General features: G+C 41.3%; 1 protein-coding gene across 3 annotated transcripts in view; it reads right to left on the bottom strand.

The window, feature by feature from the left end:
• The window catches only part of KIZ (kizuna centrosomal protein), a 127,510-nt gene that overhangs the window by 40,457 nt on the left and 68,382 nt on the right, over positions 1-18,671 (bottom strand). For all 3 annotated transcript variants that reach the window (XM_032859308.1, XM_032859310.1, XM_032859309.1), the window contains 2 exons: positions 7,282-7,395; positions 44-191 (listed from right to left, as the gene is read on the bottom strand). In XM_032859308.1, coding sequence (XP_032715199.1) covers positions 44-191; positions 7,282-7,395 — 262 coding nt within the window. The remainder of the gene's footprint in view (positions 1-43; positions 192-7,281; positions 7,396-18,671) is intronic.

Raw genomic sequence — 18,671 nt, 5'->3', positions numbered from 1 at the left:
ATAAACTTTAAACTTATTTTTTAAAAAAGTAAATATTACTGACCCTTGTCATCTGGTCCATATTTTTGACTGGGAAAACTTCAGATGGCTTAGCTACCTCTTCTCTGATAGAATTATCATGTTCTTGCAAGGTGGCAACACGCTGACCCAAGTGTGCCCTCAATAAGGCTGCTGCTGCTGCTTGTTCAGATCTATAAAACAGAAAAGGGAGACACATTCAAGATTGGCCGAACTGTATTACCTAGGAGATTCCTTCATTTTTAGAGGTGCCACAGTCAAGTCAGCAAAGGGCAGTTTATCCAGAAAAGTCTGGAACCTAGTATATTCAGGACTAAGATAATTTCCAGGGTCAGGTATCTTTTTTCTTTTTTTTTTTCCCATTTACTTTGGTTATGAGTTCACTGCTAAATGAGCATTCCCAACTTTGATTGCATAGAGGAACTACCTGGGGAGCTTTGCAAAATCTAAGTGTCTGGTGCCACCGCTAAAGGAGCTATTGGACCGGGGTGTGGTCTGGCTGTTAGGACTTTTTTAAGGCTCACGGACAGAGTGGTTCTAGTATATAGCCATGGTTTCAAATCACAGCATAGATGGTCAAGCTCCTCTTACATGTGGTTAAAAAAACCGATCACATTTTGTGCTCAAAAACAGTTTATTCTTATTATACGCTTACTATGGTCTACTTGTAATTAAAAAGCATTACGATAATATTAGGAAAGAGTTAAAAGTGAGCCTAAATTACATGCCCAGACCATGGCATGTAGTACACCTCTGGGGTAGGAGATGGACAAGATGAGCCTGGAATACCTTGGCATCACAGAGAAAGCTCTCAGAGACTACTGAGTCATGTCTAAAGGCCTCACAGGCTACTGTGAAAGGGATCCCACTGGCCCCAGATGAGATAATGTGAACACCAAAAAGAACAATGACTGCAATGGACATTGCAGCAGATATACGAAAATCATGAGTTCATTTAAAAAAATTAACCGACAAAGTAAGGAAGCTTTGAAAAGAATAAGAACCTTTGGATTTAGCCTTAAAAAAGGAAGCAAGTCTTACCACATGTGGCAATATGCATAAATCTTAAGGACATTATGCTAAAGTAAATAAGCTAGTCACAGAAAAGCAAATACTGGAGGATTCGATTTACATAAGGTACCTAAAATGGTCACATTCATGAAAACAGCAGAATGGTGCTTGCCCAGGGGCTTGGAGGGAGGGAGAAATGGAGAGCTGTTTAATGGGTATAGAGTTTCAGTTTTTTAAGATGAAAAAGTACTGGGGATCTGGTGCCCAACAATGTGAATGTCCTCAGTGCAATTGAATACTTGAAATTGGTTAAGATGGGGAGCACCTGAGTGGCTCAGTCAGTTAAGCATCTGCCTTCAGCTCAGGTCACAGTCCAGGGTCCTGGGATTAAGCCCTGCATTGGGATCCCTGCTCAGCAAGGGGTCTGCTTTTCCTTCCATCCCTCCCCCCACTCATGCTCTCTCTCCTTTACTCTCATTCTCTCTCTCTCTTGCTCTCAAACAAATAAATGAAATCTTTAAGAAAATGGTTAAGATGGTAACTTTTGCTGTGTGTGTGTGTGTGTTTTGTTTTGTTTTGTTTTCTTGCTGTGTGTGTTTTTACCCCAATTAATAATATAAACCAACCAACCAACAAACCTTTGGAGGTTGCTAGGGCAACAAGTTATTCTGAAAATTGGTAAGTAAAGGGACAGAATCATTTGTTCCATCCTTTCAGTCAAAAAAATGCATTTCAGGATTACCAAGAAGTTGATGGGCAAAATTCTTCCAACTAATAAATGCACAACAAATGAATAAATTAGTCACCATTCTTTAAGTCCAAATTAATGAATGCATCCAAGAAATGATAATTTTGTGAAAACTGCATAGTGGTAAATGTCCTAGTAAAGGCATCAGTGTGCCAACACTTGAACCCAGCCATCCCATGCTGCCTGCGGATGTGTAACAGAGGGACCACCACCAAAGACGTTGTCTTGTCATCTTGTATCTGGACTGAACCACCAGTTCATGGGTAGCATCATGTGGATCCTTTTTCAAACAAATCAAATATAAAAAGACTTTGAGACAATCAAGGCCAATTGGCAAAGAATAGGTATTAGATAAGGAATCTTGTTACACAGTAATGTATTAAATGCTTATCTGTTAGAAAGGTATTTGTATGTATAAAGGAAATATGTTTTCTGTTTTAAATGACTCAAGAAAAAAGTGCAGGGGAGGAAAAAGACTAAAAAAATGTTGACAATTGGTAGAACACGGTTATAAATACATGGGATTTCATTATGTTGTTATATTTGCTCTTGTGAATTTTTTAAAATTTCAAAGTAGAAAGTTAAAAAAAAAAAAACCCAGTGTATTAGTGCCTGTAACTACTTGTAAATGCATAAAAATAAGAGACTGAGATTGAGAGATGGATGGAAGGATGGAAAGACAGACAGATACAGGTGTGTAATAACATGTCAATGGTAGATCTGAGGGGTGGTTATAGGGCTCACTGTACAGTTTCCTTAATTTTTCTTTATGTTTGGAAATTTTCATAATAAAATGTTTGGGGGGGGAGTAAGTCTATGTACAATTGAGACCTTTCTTTAATGAATCTTAATTGTTATAATCTTTGCTTGACTTAACCAAAACATGCCTAAAGTAGGATGTGTCATGGGGATCTGTGAACTTCTTTAAAAACTTCCCAAGATGATTCCAAAGTTTCTAGCTGGTTTGGCAGAAAGCCCCTTCAGCAGTTTGAATTTCTTCACTTCTTCCAGACTTCACTGAAGTCATAATGCCACCCAGTTCCTTTGTTCTGATTCTATACAAATGAAGGAACATCCATCTGCATTTGGTTTCACAATAGATTTCCCTACTGGGAAAATGTACTCACAGGACATGAGCAAATTCTAGTCTCTTCCGCTGTTCCATTTCTTATAATGAGTAAATCAACTGTGTTTCTGGTCTGACAGCATGTTTAGTTAGGTTGAATTAAACATGAAAATAAGCTGAATTCGGATGAATTACATTAATTAAATTAGTTGGGAAGGATTGAACGATCAGAGACCAGTCTCTTAGGTGATTGACACACATGATTTCTGCAGAGGCAAAGCCAAGGCAAGACTCTGGCTACTAATAACCCCACCAATTATAACCATTCTTCGGGTCCTGGGATGAAGAACTAGCTAAGGTTTCCCACAATTACTGTACAAACTTCTACAAAAGGACAAAACCACTAATCAACTTGCATGAGGCCAAACAGCAAACGAACTACTGAAGGAGTTACAACATCTAGAATCTGTGACTTTGGAACAGCTAAGCCAAGACTTAAAGCACAAAAACAGGCTTTTCTGCAGATTTATTTCAGGATCAATTGCAAGGAATGCAAGAGCCATGGCTGTTTTTGCATGAAGTGTTGTCCGTGGTTCTACATAAATACACCAAATCAGAAAATTTGCAAAGTGGTACAAAGGCCTTAAACATGTTTTTTTTTTTTTTTCTTTTACGTACTTTTGTTGGAGATTTGTAATGTCGGTGCCACAGAGAGAAAACAAAGTTTGGTGTCAGTTAAATGATATACTCCTCTAGTTAAAAATACAACAAAAGAAGAACCTTGAATCTATAATTAATTTCATATATTTAGAATGGCTTCCAGTCAGAAAACTGCAATTAACAGAAATGCACCTATGCTTCCTAACCACAACTGATTTATAGCAGATTGGTAATTGATCAAAGTTTTAAATGCTGGTAAATTAATAAACATCTTGATTTTTATTCTGAACACAGTCAGAATAAAACAAAGATGTTTTTATATGCTGTAATCCAAACAATATAAAGCTGACTCAGTTTTTCAGTGTGAGTTTGAGAGCAAAATTGGGAAACTATATTTGAGAGTAGCCACTAAGAGAGACAATTAATTAATTGCATGATGGCTCATCATATAAGATAAAACTACTTACTAAGCGATCATTTTTATCTTAAAATATGTTTGACTGGGTGCCTAGGTGGCTCAGGTGGTTAAATAAAGCCTCTGCCTTCAGCTCAGGTCATGATCTCGGGGTCCTGGGATCAAGCCCCACATCGGGCTCTCTGCTCAGCAGGGAGCCTGCTTCCTACTCTCTCTCTTTCTCTGCCTGCCTCTCTGCCTGCTTGTGATCTCTGTCAAATAAATAAATAAAATCTTAAAAAAAAAATGTTTTCCCAAAGGTATTGATGAACACAATTTTTTATCAAGTACCCCAAATGACACGAATCATATTTTAGTAGTTCATAATTATTTAAAATAGTGACTTAGTCCTCTATGTAATAAAAAGCCTTTCTTTCAAATGAAGGTCTTTGAACACTTAATCCTTGATATAACAAAAATCAATAATGATGATAGTAATGGTCTTGTTCTTTTTTCTTTTCCGTTCTTCATCTTTTCTTGATGCTTCATTTTATGAGCAGGAATTTGGAAATCTTCACATTACATTTTAGCATAGGCCATGGGACAGGTGTCCTATTCTTCAGATGAGATTAAAGAGGTCGACTGCCATGGTTTGGTCAGGGGCACAAGCAGGACTTCAACCACACCAAACATGGCTCTATTCAATAGGCTTTAAGGAGTTCCTAACTTGCTAGAGGCGTCCCACTCTGCCTGGCTTAGACTTCTGTGACATCAGAATCATTAGCAATCAAGGAACAAAAGCAGATCATTCTTTCCAAATCTGCGTCTCTGGGATGGTTTATCAAATTGACTAGTTTGATCCAGGGGAGATCACCAAGAAAGCAGGAGTATTTCACTTAGGGGCGTACCCAGCAATAACTACTGGGTGTTGAGAGGTGTAGGGGAGTCGTTAGAGCAAGGAGGACAGTGGGGAGCCTGATGTCATGGTTAAGACCGTTAGAAAGAACGTGTATTTAAAAACCTACTTGTCTCTCACAGGTCCTATAAAACTTGGCACTTTTTCCAAGGCTAGACAGCAAAACAGTGACAATCAGTGTGTGTTACACACTATTCCCACAGTACATGCGACAATTCTAATTGTAACAGAACATAACACTGACATTAGTAACCATTCCTGACTTCTTTATCTGGCTTTAAAAAATGATTGTGGTAACCAAACAGTCTTGAAGGCTCCAGATATTAATTTTAAAATTTGTGTTCGTCATAAAGGAGGATGATTCTTAGGGAAGGCTGATTTATACACAACTGTAGATCAATAGTCACGTAAAATGCAACCTTTCATAATGGAAATCAATGCTCTATCATGCATGTTGAGAAACTATAACAAACGTTAGTCTAGTAAATGTAGATATTATATCTTCTCACCCACAATCACAGTTTGGCAGCCGAGGTTAAGAGAGTCAAACAATGAATCATTTAGTCTACAAGTCAGTTTGCACACAGAATTATAAATGCATATATGCTTCCTATGCCACATGCCACAACTGTGGTTTATGCTGAATAGTATATCAACAGATATAAAAGGCAGTGAGAAAGAAATAGGGGCCCAGTCAAAAGCCTCACGACACACAAGCACTGAACAACCTATAGAGCACAGAAAGACTCCTTCCAGGCAGCTTCTTCCACCACCTTGTAAAGGAGTATTTTAAGACTGCTCTTTCATTTCGCATGATAAATACATGGAGGAGGATTATTTTGCCTTTACTACTTTAGGTTGAAAAGCTACTGGCTAGGAAGGTCATTTCCAACATTTCCCATAGTTTGGGGATCACTAGTGGAGATGCAGAGGGTAAAGGAAACGCACTCAGGACTTATGAAGCTCACTGTGGTCTGTGAAATGGAACCATTCAATTGGTCAAGTCTGTTTGTTCGTTTGCTTGTTTTGCAATAAGGCCCTTTTAGAGACTATTACCCTGACTTCTCATGCCTTAATGGGATCCAATACATACTACACTTAGGCTGAATTCTACTCTAAAGAAAGTAGTGAACAAAAAACAGTGAACATGGCACATTAAAGGTAGAGAAAAAGATGTTGGAGCTAAGATAACAAGACCCCAAGAACCCGTCATGTGCTCTCAGTCACACCAGGTCCTTGCAGATGGGCTTTCACAGACACCCATCTGCTGAGAAGGCCTCAGCAATAATCTGTTTTCTACTAGTAAATGGTAGGACATATTTTTATAAGAGGAAATACAGACAATCCCCAAAATACAAATCAAAATTAGAATACTGGCAACATTTATGCCACATGAATTAGGTACCTACCAGATGACAGTACTGGACAAACCGTCACGCACATTACATATTTGTAATTTTATGAACTCAGTAAGTAGCCCACTGTCACAAAACTTCTGAGGCCATGAACAGAAACCCACATTGCCTAAAAGGTGGGTAGAGTGTATGGGATGGATTTCTCATTGGCTTAGGAAAAATGTACAAGCATTATGTATGGTTCATATGTACCAACCACCCTGCAAATAATTAACTTCCTCTCATCCCAGATTTGTGACCATTTAAGGCATATCTTTGGAATGGTGGCTCTCAAACTTGAAGAAGCAGAGTTCTCTTAAGGGTTTATTAAAATCCAAATGGCCAAACCCCACCTCCAGATTCCTGATTCAGGGGGTCTGAGGTGGGGCCTGAGAACACATGTTTCTTTCTTTTATTAAAAAAAAAAAAAATTTAACAATTTCATTTATTTGTGGGGGCACACAAGTAGGCAGAGCAGCAGGCAGATGGAGAGGTGGAAGTGGGCTACCCACTGAGCAGGGAGTCTGATGGGGGGCTCAGTTCCAGAACCCTTCGGGAGCTGAAGGCAAATGCTTTACCGACTGAGTGACCCAGGTGCCCCAGAACACGTGTTTCTAATAAACTCCCAGGTTTTGTTGATGCTGCTAGTCCAGTGACCACACCTACAAATTAGAGGCCTGTGTCACTAGCATGACCTTGGACATTGAGGAATGCATCCCTCAAGGTGGTGGTTATACTGGATCATATTCTGGGTTGTTCTCAAAGTATGCTAATATGCCAGACAAAGGCTACCTGCACTCCCTGCCCCGCCCCCCCCCCACAAGCCCTTAAAACGCTGCTATGAGCAGACACTGAGTAGATATATCCAATAAACAGGAACAGATACATTTACAAAGAAGTAAGAGTATTGTGATTTACAGTTGGTAAAAAGGTTAAACTGATGACTACAAGCATCTACCCCGGTCACCACTGGGTGAGCTCGGAGTCTGCAACTCTGTAACCCTTCACATTTGGAAACATCGTGGATGATGTTTCCAAACAGAACGGCTATTGCACCCCAGCAGCGATTAATACCTGACTTGGTTTTCACTGCTGTCACCCGCAGATAAGGGTCTCGGAAGCTGGTGAAGGACAGCTGCTCCGCAGGTTTCAAGGTCTTCTTCCAGAATGTCACTGTGATTATAGAGCCTATAAAATAAAACAGGTGCTGCATGAGATGTTTATTTAAGCACAGACCCCCTGCTTCTAGAATCTATGGTTGTTCCTTGTGGTTTACTGAAATATATCTGTAATATAATCTAGACATTAAAATGCAGCAACTAGACTGTCTCTTGACAAAAATGTAAAATGGGGCAGTTTGAAAAACTTGTTTGTGTGTATGTAGCAGTTTTAAATCCATCAGAGGAAGCAACTTTTAACCCTTTGAAGACTTCAACGTTGTTCAGTCTACAGCTGTGCAATCTCATTCCACATTGCATCTGACTGATAGGAATGCTAGATAATCTTAACAGTGGAAAAGGCTAATTTTATATTGTCAATCATAACAAAGTTAGAGCTCTACAACTCATGTGAAATTTACTTAAATTGTCACTGCTAAGAAATTGCAAACTGCTGGCTGATGTATAGGTTATGTCCTCTATTTCTGAATGCAGAAAAATGACTATTATTTCTCCACTTGGATCCCACTAAAATAAAATTTTCTTTATTCTTAGTAAGAACAGGAAGGTGTGTGAAGAGGGACTTCCCTTCATTATCTACTTCCAGGATACTGGGGACCAGCCAAGTCTAATAATTTGGCTACTGTTTCTAGTTAGGTCTGTCATGGTACAATTAGCCTCCAAAGATATTGGCTAGTAACTTCCTTTTCAAAAATGTCTATTTTGGGGAAATATGATTCTAAAAAGCTATTGGGAAAGGATATCAAAAACAAAACAGTACTTCTACTTTAAAGGAGATGATCACAGTTGGGAATGTTTGATATATTACCCCCCCCCCCCCCAAAATGAAGCAACTCCTGAAGCAGTATGTTAATTAGCGAAGTATTACTAATTTGTAATTACTTCCATAGTTGGTTAAGTTACTGGATCCATTTGATAGCCCTATGCCTGACATCACAGGGATAAAGGAGATGTGCTCTGTCGTATGGGAGGGTGAGAGACAACTGCAGGCATAGTCCCCCTCCCTCCCCCACTATCTCCCTACTCTGATGCAGGCTTTTACCCTGGGCAGGAAATAAAAACGACCCCCTGTATCTGGGACCTATTCTGGGCTCTGGGTCACACTGTCAGTGCCCCAGCTCCTTGCCAAGTTCTGACCTCCTGTTTAGACTCTGAGTTTGGATTCTTAGTCCCTGTGGGCAAGACCCTAGGTTGGGAACTTTACTCCTGAGCTCTGCTTCTGAAAAATCTTCTAGACTCCTGGCCCACATCACTTAAAGTACCTATGAATACATTTTCTGGGCAAAATCTGGGTCCTAATTTTTCCTGAAAGGCTTTATCTTGCATCCACTAGATTCCCATAATAACACTTGCTCTTCAGAAGGGGAAGACAAGCCCACCAGTGGTAAGCCAATTTTAGAGATGTAAAGGGAAGCTCACAATCAGTGGGCAGACAATCAGGAATGGTGAATGCCTCTGCCAGGTAGCATTTAGACAGAGGGGAGATAACGCTTCAGGCTTCCAAGCAGCACAGACCACGGTGTCAGGAAATGCCAGGAAAGAGGGGTGTGGGGACCAGCAAGAAGACAAGTTTGGCCAGATAGGGGTTGCTGTTGATGGTGAAAGGATAGTACAGATGACTCCTGAAGAACACAGGCATTATGGGCACCAACCCCCTTGCTCCTGCCCAATACAGTCAAAATGCCATACATAACTTTTGTTTGTTTGTTTGTTTGTTTGTTTTTAAAGATTTATTTGAGAAAGAGAGAGAGAATGCACGAGTGGGAGGGGCAGAGAGAGATGGAGGGAGAATCTCAAGCAGACTCCATACTGAGCATGGAGCCCCACACAGGGCTTGACCTCACAACCCTGAGATCACGACTTGAGTCAACAGCAAAAGTCAGATGTTTAACTGCACCATCCAGGTGCCCCCATATATAAATTTTGATTGCTCCCAGCCCCTAACATAGTTGGTTAACACACATTTTGCATACGTATTATACGCTATAGTCTTATAATAAAGCTAGAGAAAAGAAAAAAATCATTAAGAAAATCATAAGGAAGAGAAAACACATTTACAATACCGTTTTGTGTTTTTTTTTTTATAATTTTTTAAGGTTTTATTTGTTTGACAGAGAGTGAGAGAAAGCCCAAGCTGGGGGAGTAGCAGGAGGGAAGGAGAAGCAGGCTCCCCACTGAGCAAGGATCCCGATATGGGGCTCGATCCCAGGACCCTGAGATCATGACCTGAGCCAAAGGCAGAGGCTTTAACCCACTGAGCCACCCAGGCGCCCCTACGATACCGTATTTATTGATAAAAAGCTGCATATAAGTGGACCTGTGCAGTTCAAACCTGTTGTTCAAGGGGCAACTGAAATGGGAAATAAAATTTGATGTAAAACTCTGGTGAGAAAACAGCCATAAACCTTTCAGATTTCTGAGCTATGGCTGGTTTCCTAAAAGCAGTGTTTTTGAGAAGGTTAGCCTGGCAGCCATGGGCTGCTGCTATTTGTGAAAGGAGAAACCGGAGGCCCCAAGCCAACCAAGAGACTGAGCTTGTACTCTTTTCGGCAAGGGGAAAGCACAGAAATGGGAGAGCACCAGTGGTGGTGGCAGGGGAGAGAGCAAGCGCCCAATGTGGGGGCTAGTGGTGGGGGGACGGACTGTGGAAGGCTTGGGGCTACACTTCCAGCAAAGGGATAGTCACTCACGGCTCCCACTGTGGTTCTCAGTGACTATGATCTTCCTAGTGTTTAACAGAAGCCAGAAATCTACCATTGCAAGGTTTATTTTCAGAGGACATCTCCCAAATTTGCAAATGTGGCCATTAATTCAAAAGAAGGTTAAATCCTATGCTAGACAAACAGAGGCCACCTGCAAGCGTGGGCTCTTCAGCTTAGAATGCCTTTAGTCTGACTCCCTGAACCGGGTGGTACACCCAGAACAAGGACCACGGCTTGATGTTTCTGTAGCTCCTCTAGAATGGAGGCACGCTTGTGGAAGTCAGCAGACACTAGGGGATACTGGTGTGCCTAGGCAGGCTGTGTGTGGAGTGTTGTGGTGGGAACAGCCTCCCGCCAGGGAGGAGTATTTTACCTTTGTCATTCTTAACAATGGCGGTAGGAGAAAGCAGACAGTTTTGGGCTATTGTTTCTAAATTCTCTACCAACAATGCACCTTGCTGCCACTGCCATCTCCCCCACCCTCCAGCCTGGTGTGCCAGTGCTTTATGACACCCAACTGTCTGGTGACATAACCCTGGTCCTTTTCCAATTTGAGCAATCCAAATGTCGGGCTCCCTTTGACTAGCTCATCTCACGCTTGTCTAGGCCCCTCTCTGACTAGCTCATTCAGGGCTATTTCTTATCCCTGACTTCCCTTAGCCCTCACTATATAGACAGGATTCTTCATCGTATGGAACTGCCCTCTAGTTACGCCCTGTCTGCTTAGTCTGCTCTACAAAACCAAAAGCTTGTTTGAAAGAGCCACTGGACTTGTGGATTTTTATCTTATTTTAAGTTTCACACAGCACTCAGCATGACACTGAAGAAACACTTAACAACACTGTGTGTTGAATGACAGGCCAGGATTCAAACCCAGATTAGAGAAATTCATGACCCACTTATTCCAACAGTTCATTTTTACATGGTGGTTGTTAAATTAGCCCAGCAATTCCAGGGCTAGGCAACAAGTGATCAGTAAGAAGTACTATCTGCACAGCACTTGGGTCTACTCTAGATAAACTCAGGAGCTTCTCTGGTTAAAAGATGAGTTGGTCTGTGCTGAGGATTTCTAATAGCTTTACCTGGTTTTAGCTGACAAAATATCCGTCAGTCCTTTGCTAAAAATAACTCTACTCAAGAATTCAAACACTTCGGAGCTAAAGATTAAAGACTACATCTTATGGAAACACTGCCTGTGTTGGAATTCAAGATCTCAGCTTTTGTGTCTTCCATTTGCATTCCAACCAAAATAATTCCTATTGGAGAGATATGGGTCTGATGAGGCTGGGTCCAGTCTTTCCTGGCAATGTGTGGACTGGCCTAGCATCAACACACCGGGCCAGTTTGTTCTCTGTGAAGCAAATGGACAAACCTGCTGGTTGACCAGGAATCACTACAAACACAAATGGAATTTTAAAGAGGTGTATTTTATTTTACCCAGCAATGGTTAAAGCATATACTGCATAAAATTTGGGGGGTGTCAAATTGAAAGCAATTGTTTCCTAGCTTCATTTTCATTTCTTAGTCACACAGAATTTTGGAGATGATGTGAAAGAAAACAACTCCATCTCAGGCTAATGAAAACACTCAAATTAATATACACGCTTTCTAAAAAAGGAGAAGAGAGAAAAAGCGCTATGCTTTGTCTGTCAGTATTGCAAACTGAGAATTACTTTTTGGCAAAACAAAAACATCAACAAAAATAAAAACCCTGCATGAGGGCTACCAAGTGTCAGCTATTCCTTAGCTCTTGCCGGTAGCTGTCTCCCACACCTGTGGGTGTCAGCTTTGCAGGGACTCAGAACTCAAGTGTTGCAACTGCAGCACTACAGCCTCAACCTTCAGGTTCTATCCTCTCTAGGGAACAACAGTCTCAGAAGAGTATGGTAATTGATGGCCATAAATGGTAATGAGTGGTTTACAACACTTACAACAGTTACTTTCAAAACACTCATGGTATATGTTTACTGTGCTTTTAATGCAACCGAAAGATCACAAAGCACCAGAGCAGGTCACATCTAGAACAAAGTTTTAGGGAAGGAAATCTGCATTCCAAAATGAGCAACAATGGAAAGGCATCATTTGAAGAGGTGGTCCACAGGTTAGGAGTGTGTAATTTAGGAATAAATTACACCCAGAAAGGTGAGAAAGGGGCAACACGACTGGCTTTTGTTTCCAATTCCAGTGCCTATAGCAACACTGGCCTGGGAAACTCAACTTCTTCCTCCTCATTGGTCTGACCCACCTTCCTTCCTAAATGTGAGAAGGCTTTGATCTTTAAGCTAAGAACACATGGTCTCGATAGAAAAGATTACTTTTTACAACCATCATTTTGTCCAGTTCTGGTTGTTTTACATTTCATTCCCATGGGCATTTCTTGACTACAGTGAACGTTTAAAATCCTAAGAACCCCAAGGATCCTTAAGTTTAAACAGAACTAACGGAGTGCACATTCATGTACCAAACACTCAGACCACAACTGCTACAAAATCTAACTAACGAACCAGAGCCGACCGTCGTCAGTCAAAACCTGCGACGCTAATTCAATTTGTGTAGCTTACTGGTCATCCTGAAGCAATTTAGCACCTCCACCAATAAGAGAAAACCTCCAGTGACCTCCCACCCATAGGTACACAAATACAACAGAGAACCAGAGAGGTCTCTAGAAGCTCTACCTCCATAAAGATGCAAATTAAGATTTAAACAGTGTAACAATCGGCCAGAGCTAATCCTTTTACAGAGGTGTAAATGGCTATTGAGAACCGAATTCCGGGCTGCAAGCCTTTGTTAAGTAGCATTATAGACAAATTTCATCCAAGAGCAATGCCAAGCCGCCAACTCTGAGGACTATTGATAAAATAATTTCATAAAGCCAGTGCAATTTGTTTGCTTTGATATAAAATTTCCTGACCATAAATCCAAACGTGTAAATATAAACCGCATCAAGAATTACTGTCCTGGGAAAATAAACTGGAAGCGACTATCTCAAGCCTGACACCCGATGGCTGGAACAGCTGTATGTGCGGCCACAGTGAAGTCTGTATATGTAGTTTTGTTTGCCACACAAAACAGTGGTAGAAAGGACAAACACATACATAGTTAAACAGTATTTTTCTTTTAACGGGCTGTCTTACAAAACCTATGTTTTGGTGGCTACCTCGGTCCCCATTGTGCAACCCCCTGGGTGGTCCCTTCCAGGGGGCCACTTGAAGGGAGCACAATGCCAAAAAGGAGGGAAGGAGGGGACAGCGACACAAAGGCCAACAGAGCGGGGCGGTCTGCGGCAGGCTGAGGACCAGGGGTCAGCAAACAACGCTCCTTCTCTTTACCCAGGAAACAAGGGCTCCTTCTCTTTACCTGGAAACAGTGTGATTAAGCTGACAGTTTGAATTATGGGCTACATTTTGTAGGGTACCATCCGTCTGTGTTAAGGTCCTCTGTATTGTACCAGAGGCTCACAAGCAAAACCCGTGCCTTTTCCCCCACTTCGGCCTCAAAACAGACTTCATCATTCTGTTCCACTTTAATTCGCAGAACTTCTCCCTCTCCCATGCCACCTTTTTTTTTCCCTCGAAGTTCCTTATTAGTGAGGCACTGGACAGCCTGAGAGAATTTGTAATGGCTGTTTTCTCTACCCTTAAACAGAGATAAGCAACCAGAACCTATAAGGAGTTTTTAGTAGCTGAGAATCGTGACTTACGGCTGCAGACGGGCTTTGTGAAATGCGTTAAGTACTCCTGTCCATTTTCTCCTTGATTAAGCTATGGATCCCAAACTTAACATTATCCCGTTGATAAAAATCCTTGCTAGAAGGGTAAAGAACAGAAATATTTACTCTTGCTCCCTGGGTTTCTTTTAAATCAGCACTGACATGTCACTAAAGGGGTGTCATCATTAGGGTCCTGGCTGTGCTCCCCAGTCTGAGGCACACACAACAGATTTAGGGCTTTGAATGTCTGCTGCAAAAAAGAACACAGAGGGTGACTGTCTTACTATCATGAAACTTTATGCCTTTCAAAAGTGGAATACAATCAGGCCCTGCATTTTGGAAAAGTTTCAGAAATATTATGAACATAGGGGTCCCTGGGGGGCTCAATCGGTTAAGTGTCTGCCTTCAGCTCAGGTCATGATCCCAGGGTCCTGGGATTGAACCCAGCATCTGGCTCCCTTCTCAGTGGGGAGCCTGCTTCTCCCTCTTTCTCTGTTTCCTGTTGCCCTTCCTTGTGTGTGTGTGTGTGCGCGCGCGCGCTCGCGTGCACTCTCTCTCTGTTAAATAAATAAATAAAATCCTTTAAAAATATTATAAACATAATGAACTTTTGCTTATTAGACATTATCACAATCAGTTCTATAACTAAGCTCTAGGGGATGCTTTTGGTAAAAAGGCATCTATATTGTCAGGGTGGAGCCATCTTTGCTGGGCCTTAATGCCTGGTAGAGGACCATAAAACAAAACATCAGATTTCTGCTGTGCTGTTACATGTCTGCCTGTCTCCATACATACGTGTGCATCCGTGTGTCCACATGTGAGTGTGTGCATGTGTTAAAAGGGAAGGTGAGGAGCCTTAGACTGGGTTGGCAAGGGTTATGGCATGTGAGGGGACCCAGGGAGAAGGGAAAGGAGAGGACACGATGGGGTGGTGGGCGGGCTTATGGAGGGCTCTTGCCAGATTCAGACTCTGTAATAAGTTAAGATGTCACTTGTGTGGGATAGGTGAGTCTCCCTGGAGGCCAATAACTGACAAATAGGAATGGGGTCAAGTGTAGTCACCCTCACTGTGGCAGAGCTCAGACAAGTAGGCCAATTCCCTCTCTGGATTCTGACTCTAAGTTCTGGATGACGTGATAACAATGAAATGGGAGTGGCACTTCCCTGGGTTGTGGGGGGGCACCTGCCAGAAGGAGACTGAACCCTTGGCTATTAACACTTGCCTTCTGCTGGGCAAGTAGGGTAGAAGACAAATGCAGGACTGCTGCAAAGATGGTGCTGGTTTGCTGCTGGCCCCTCACAGGCTCAATCCTATATGACAATGAAGAAGCTGAGTCAATTAATTATGCAAATGTGCATTCACCTAAGAAGCTGCTCAGAGAAAGCCAAAGACAAAAAGAGAAAATAGGAAATGAGAAAGTGGAAGATGCCAGCTCATACTTATTAATGAATAAATGGGTTAATTGTGGAGGAGAGGCAGGATGCATGCAAGAAAACAAGCAAAGCCAACTGGCCCTCCTGGGTAGACCCTGGCAACCACGTAAAAAGGCTTATCTCCTCAGTGTCAGAGTTCAGGGGTGTTGGGCGAGCACATCCCTGATTCCTGCTAAGTATACTTTTCAAAACTGTGGGAACCAATTCCAAGTGTGCTCATGATTACAGATGTAATAATGCTCCCAAACCACCATGTCTACAGCGTGTCCTTGTAATAATACATAACACAGCTTATCAGTAAGGACTGTTGGCCCCATGATTCCATCCCAGAAATTTTTTCAGGGATTCACTTGTCCTAGAAAGTGGTGCTTCCCAATGTTTAAGGTGGCACAACACTTGGAACACACAGAACTTTTTTGCAAAACAGCATGAAATACTGATATATTTAATTTCATCATATACATTGGAAACATTTTTATAAGCAATTAATATATGTATGCAATGTAAAAATCAAACCATGAGTACATACACCCATGATTAAAAAAACAATCTGTCAAAGCTAACAAGATCAGCTGTTCTCACACAGTTCATTATTATTCATCTGCTACTCTTACGAATTTTATCTTCAAGTAGGCAGGCAGTAGCAGGTACCAAAGTTTTAGTAAAATGATTTTGAGAAAGTTCTCAAAATTACAAAACTTCATTCCCCTGCCAACTTGGAAAAGATCCTTTTACTTAACTGCAGAATAATTGTGCTGAAATAGATCTGAGAGTCACCGCAATAAAAAAATCAAACAGCATTGTTTTAAGCAGCAGATTCAAACACACTTCCTGTCCTTCAGTATGACAAGCAAATTAAGATAAATTTATACTGACAAAGGAAAATAGAAAAAAAGTCAGCTAACTGAGAGCCATAAAAGACAGAATTCAAAACTGCTCCTCACATCTCTCCTGTAGGTTAAGGCAACGGTGTCAGTTTCCCAACTAGGACACAAAATGGTGAGATTAAGAATACAAATAAACTTATCAAAGTTTTGCTTTTCGCTTAACTTTTGAGTTTTTCCTTGTCTTATCTGCTTGTCCTGCCCAGATAAACTTTGTAACAAAAGTTCTCACTGAAGGGAAATTTTCCCATTTAGCTCTCAGGCTCAAATGTTCTTTTTCAAATCCCACTTAAAATGCATTTGTTTTTTCCAGAAGCCTATGAGAAATATAAGTTAAAGAGAAAAAAAGAAAAATGGGCCATAAGGAACTGAAGAAGGAGGAATAAAATAGGCAACAACATGCAGAAGTGAAGTCAGGAATGAAGAGAAGGAAGTGTGGCGGTTTGCTGCGCAACAGCTTGAGGCATCTAAGTTTTGCTCTGATGAACTACCACTCCGCCATCCTAACCCACCCACCTCGGATGGGGCTCAGGGTGGAGCATGGGGTCCGGGTGTAAGCAAGCGGTGCTCGCCCCTTGCTACAGTGACTGTGGAGGAGGTCAGAGCCAATGACAGGATCAGAGCCAATGAAAGACTCTGGCTCAGCATGCCAGGGCAAAGGCCACCAGGATGCAGGGCCTGAGAACTGAGCCAATCCAAGAGAAATGGAACCAAGAAAAGGAGGAGTCAGGGCCTAGTAGCATCATCTGAGTGTTGGGTGAAGCCAGTCTGCAGACTTTCTATCCCTGGACTTCTTGCTGTATGCCAATAGAGATCCCTTTGACTTAGAACGATTTAAAATACATAAATACTGAGCAACAGAAAGAGTCCTAATGGACACAAGGAGTAAATAAGGTTTAAAATACATTAAAAGGACAAAAATATCCAGTAATTTCTTGCTTCTGCATCGGTTTTATTTATTTTTTTAAGGATTATACTTATTTTAGTGAGAGAGAGTGTGAGCATGGTGTGAAGGGCAGAGAGGGAGGGGGAGGAAGAGGGAAAGAATCCCAAGCAGACTCCGTGCTGAACGTGGGGCTCGATCTCAGGACCCTGAAATCATGACCTGAGCTGAGACCAAGAGTCAGACGCTTAATCAACTGTGCCACCCAGGCATCCCTGTATTATTTTTATCTTTATTATAAGCAAGCTAAGCATTTGACTATAAAATACAAAATACTGGGGCGCCTGGGTGGCTCAGTGGGTTAAAGCCTCTGCCTTCAGCTCAGGTCATGATTCCAGGGTCTTGGGATCGAGCCCCGCATCGGGCTCTCTGCTCAGTGGGGAGCCTGCTTCCTCCTCTCTCTCTCTCTCTCTCTCTCTGCCTGCCTCTCTGCCTACTTGTGATCTCTCTCTGTCAAATAAATAAATAAAAAATCTTAAAAAAATAAAATCTTTAAAAAAAAAACAAACAAAAAAAACCCAAAATACTTTCTACGGCCTGAAGGATATTTAATACATATGTCCAAAAAAGTGGTCATTAAAAGCATCCCCACTATAGGAAGATTTTCAAGGCCATCAGTGAAAGCTATGAAACCAGCCATATAAACAAAGGTGCCCTTGCCTGCACAGGGCAAACACTACAGATCTGTAAGACATGACTTTTAAGTCATGTATTTTAAACCTCTGGAATTTGGAAGATTTATTTTTTTATTTTTTTTTTTTTTTAAAGATTTTATTTATTTATTTGATAGAGAGATCACAAGCAGGCAGAGAGGCAGGCAGAGAGAGAGAGGAGGAAGCAGGCTCCCTGCTGAGCAGAGAGCCCGATGCGGGGCTCGATCCCAGGACTCCGAGATCATGACCTGAGCCGAAGGCAGCGGCTTAACCCACTGAGCCACCCAGGCGCCCCTGGAATTTGGAAGATTTAAAAGAAAAAAAAATAGCTTTACTACAATATAGTTCATATAACATAGAAATCATTTAAAGTATATACTCAATGTTTTTTATTAATATACTCATAGAGTTGTGTAACCTCAATCTAACTTTAGAATTTTTTAAAAAGGTAGTTTTGAGGGCTTGTTTTCAGTTTAGTTATTTTTGGAAATTAATTAGTTATAATTATAATTATTTTAATTATTTTTCTCATTACAAAAGTAGTACTTATTCATTATAAAAAATTTGAGTTCTGCCTTGGACACAGCTCCTACGCCTATTTCCCGTATCCACAAACTCTTATTTTAATCAAGTGTAACAACACTGTGGTTGCCTATTCAATGTCCAGCTCCTTTCTTTCCTTTCACAGAATCTCAGTTTTGTTCAGTAATCAACCTCCCCCTCGAGTAACACCAGTTCAGGAGTAAATCACAATTAGTCTAAGCCAGGGGTGATAGAATCCAGACACAGCCTGCTTTTATACAACCTTTGAGCTAAGATTTAAAAAGAAGAAGGGGGAGAAAAGGGGATGGGGGTGGGAAGAGGAGAAGCAAAGCCTGAAATATTAATTATCTGGTGCCTTACAGTACAGGTTTCTCTCATCTCAGTCTGTTATAAAAATCCTTGCTAGTGATTGGCTTAG

Source organism: Lontra canadensis, unplaced genomic scaffold (genome assembly GCF_010015895.1).
Source record: "Lontra canadensis isolate GAN:19392208 unplaced genomic scaffold, GSC_riverotter_1.0 scaffold16, whole genome shotgun sequence".
In the NCBI taxonomy this organism is placed as follows: Eukaryota; Metazoa; Chordata; class Mammalia; order Carnivora; family Mustelidae; genus Lontra; species Lontra canadensis.
Note: the sequence above shows the minus strand (reverse complement) of the source record. Positions and strands in the feature narration are given on the sequence as shown.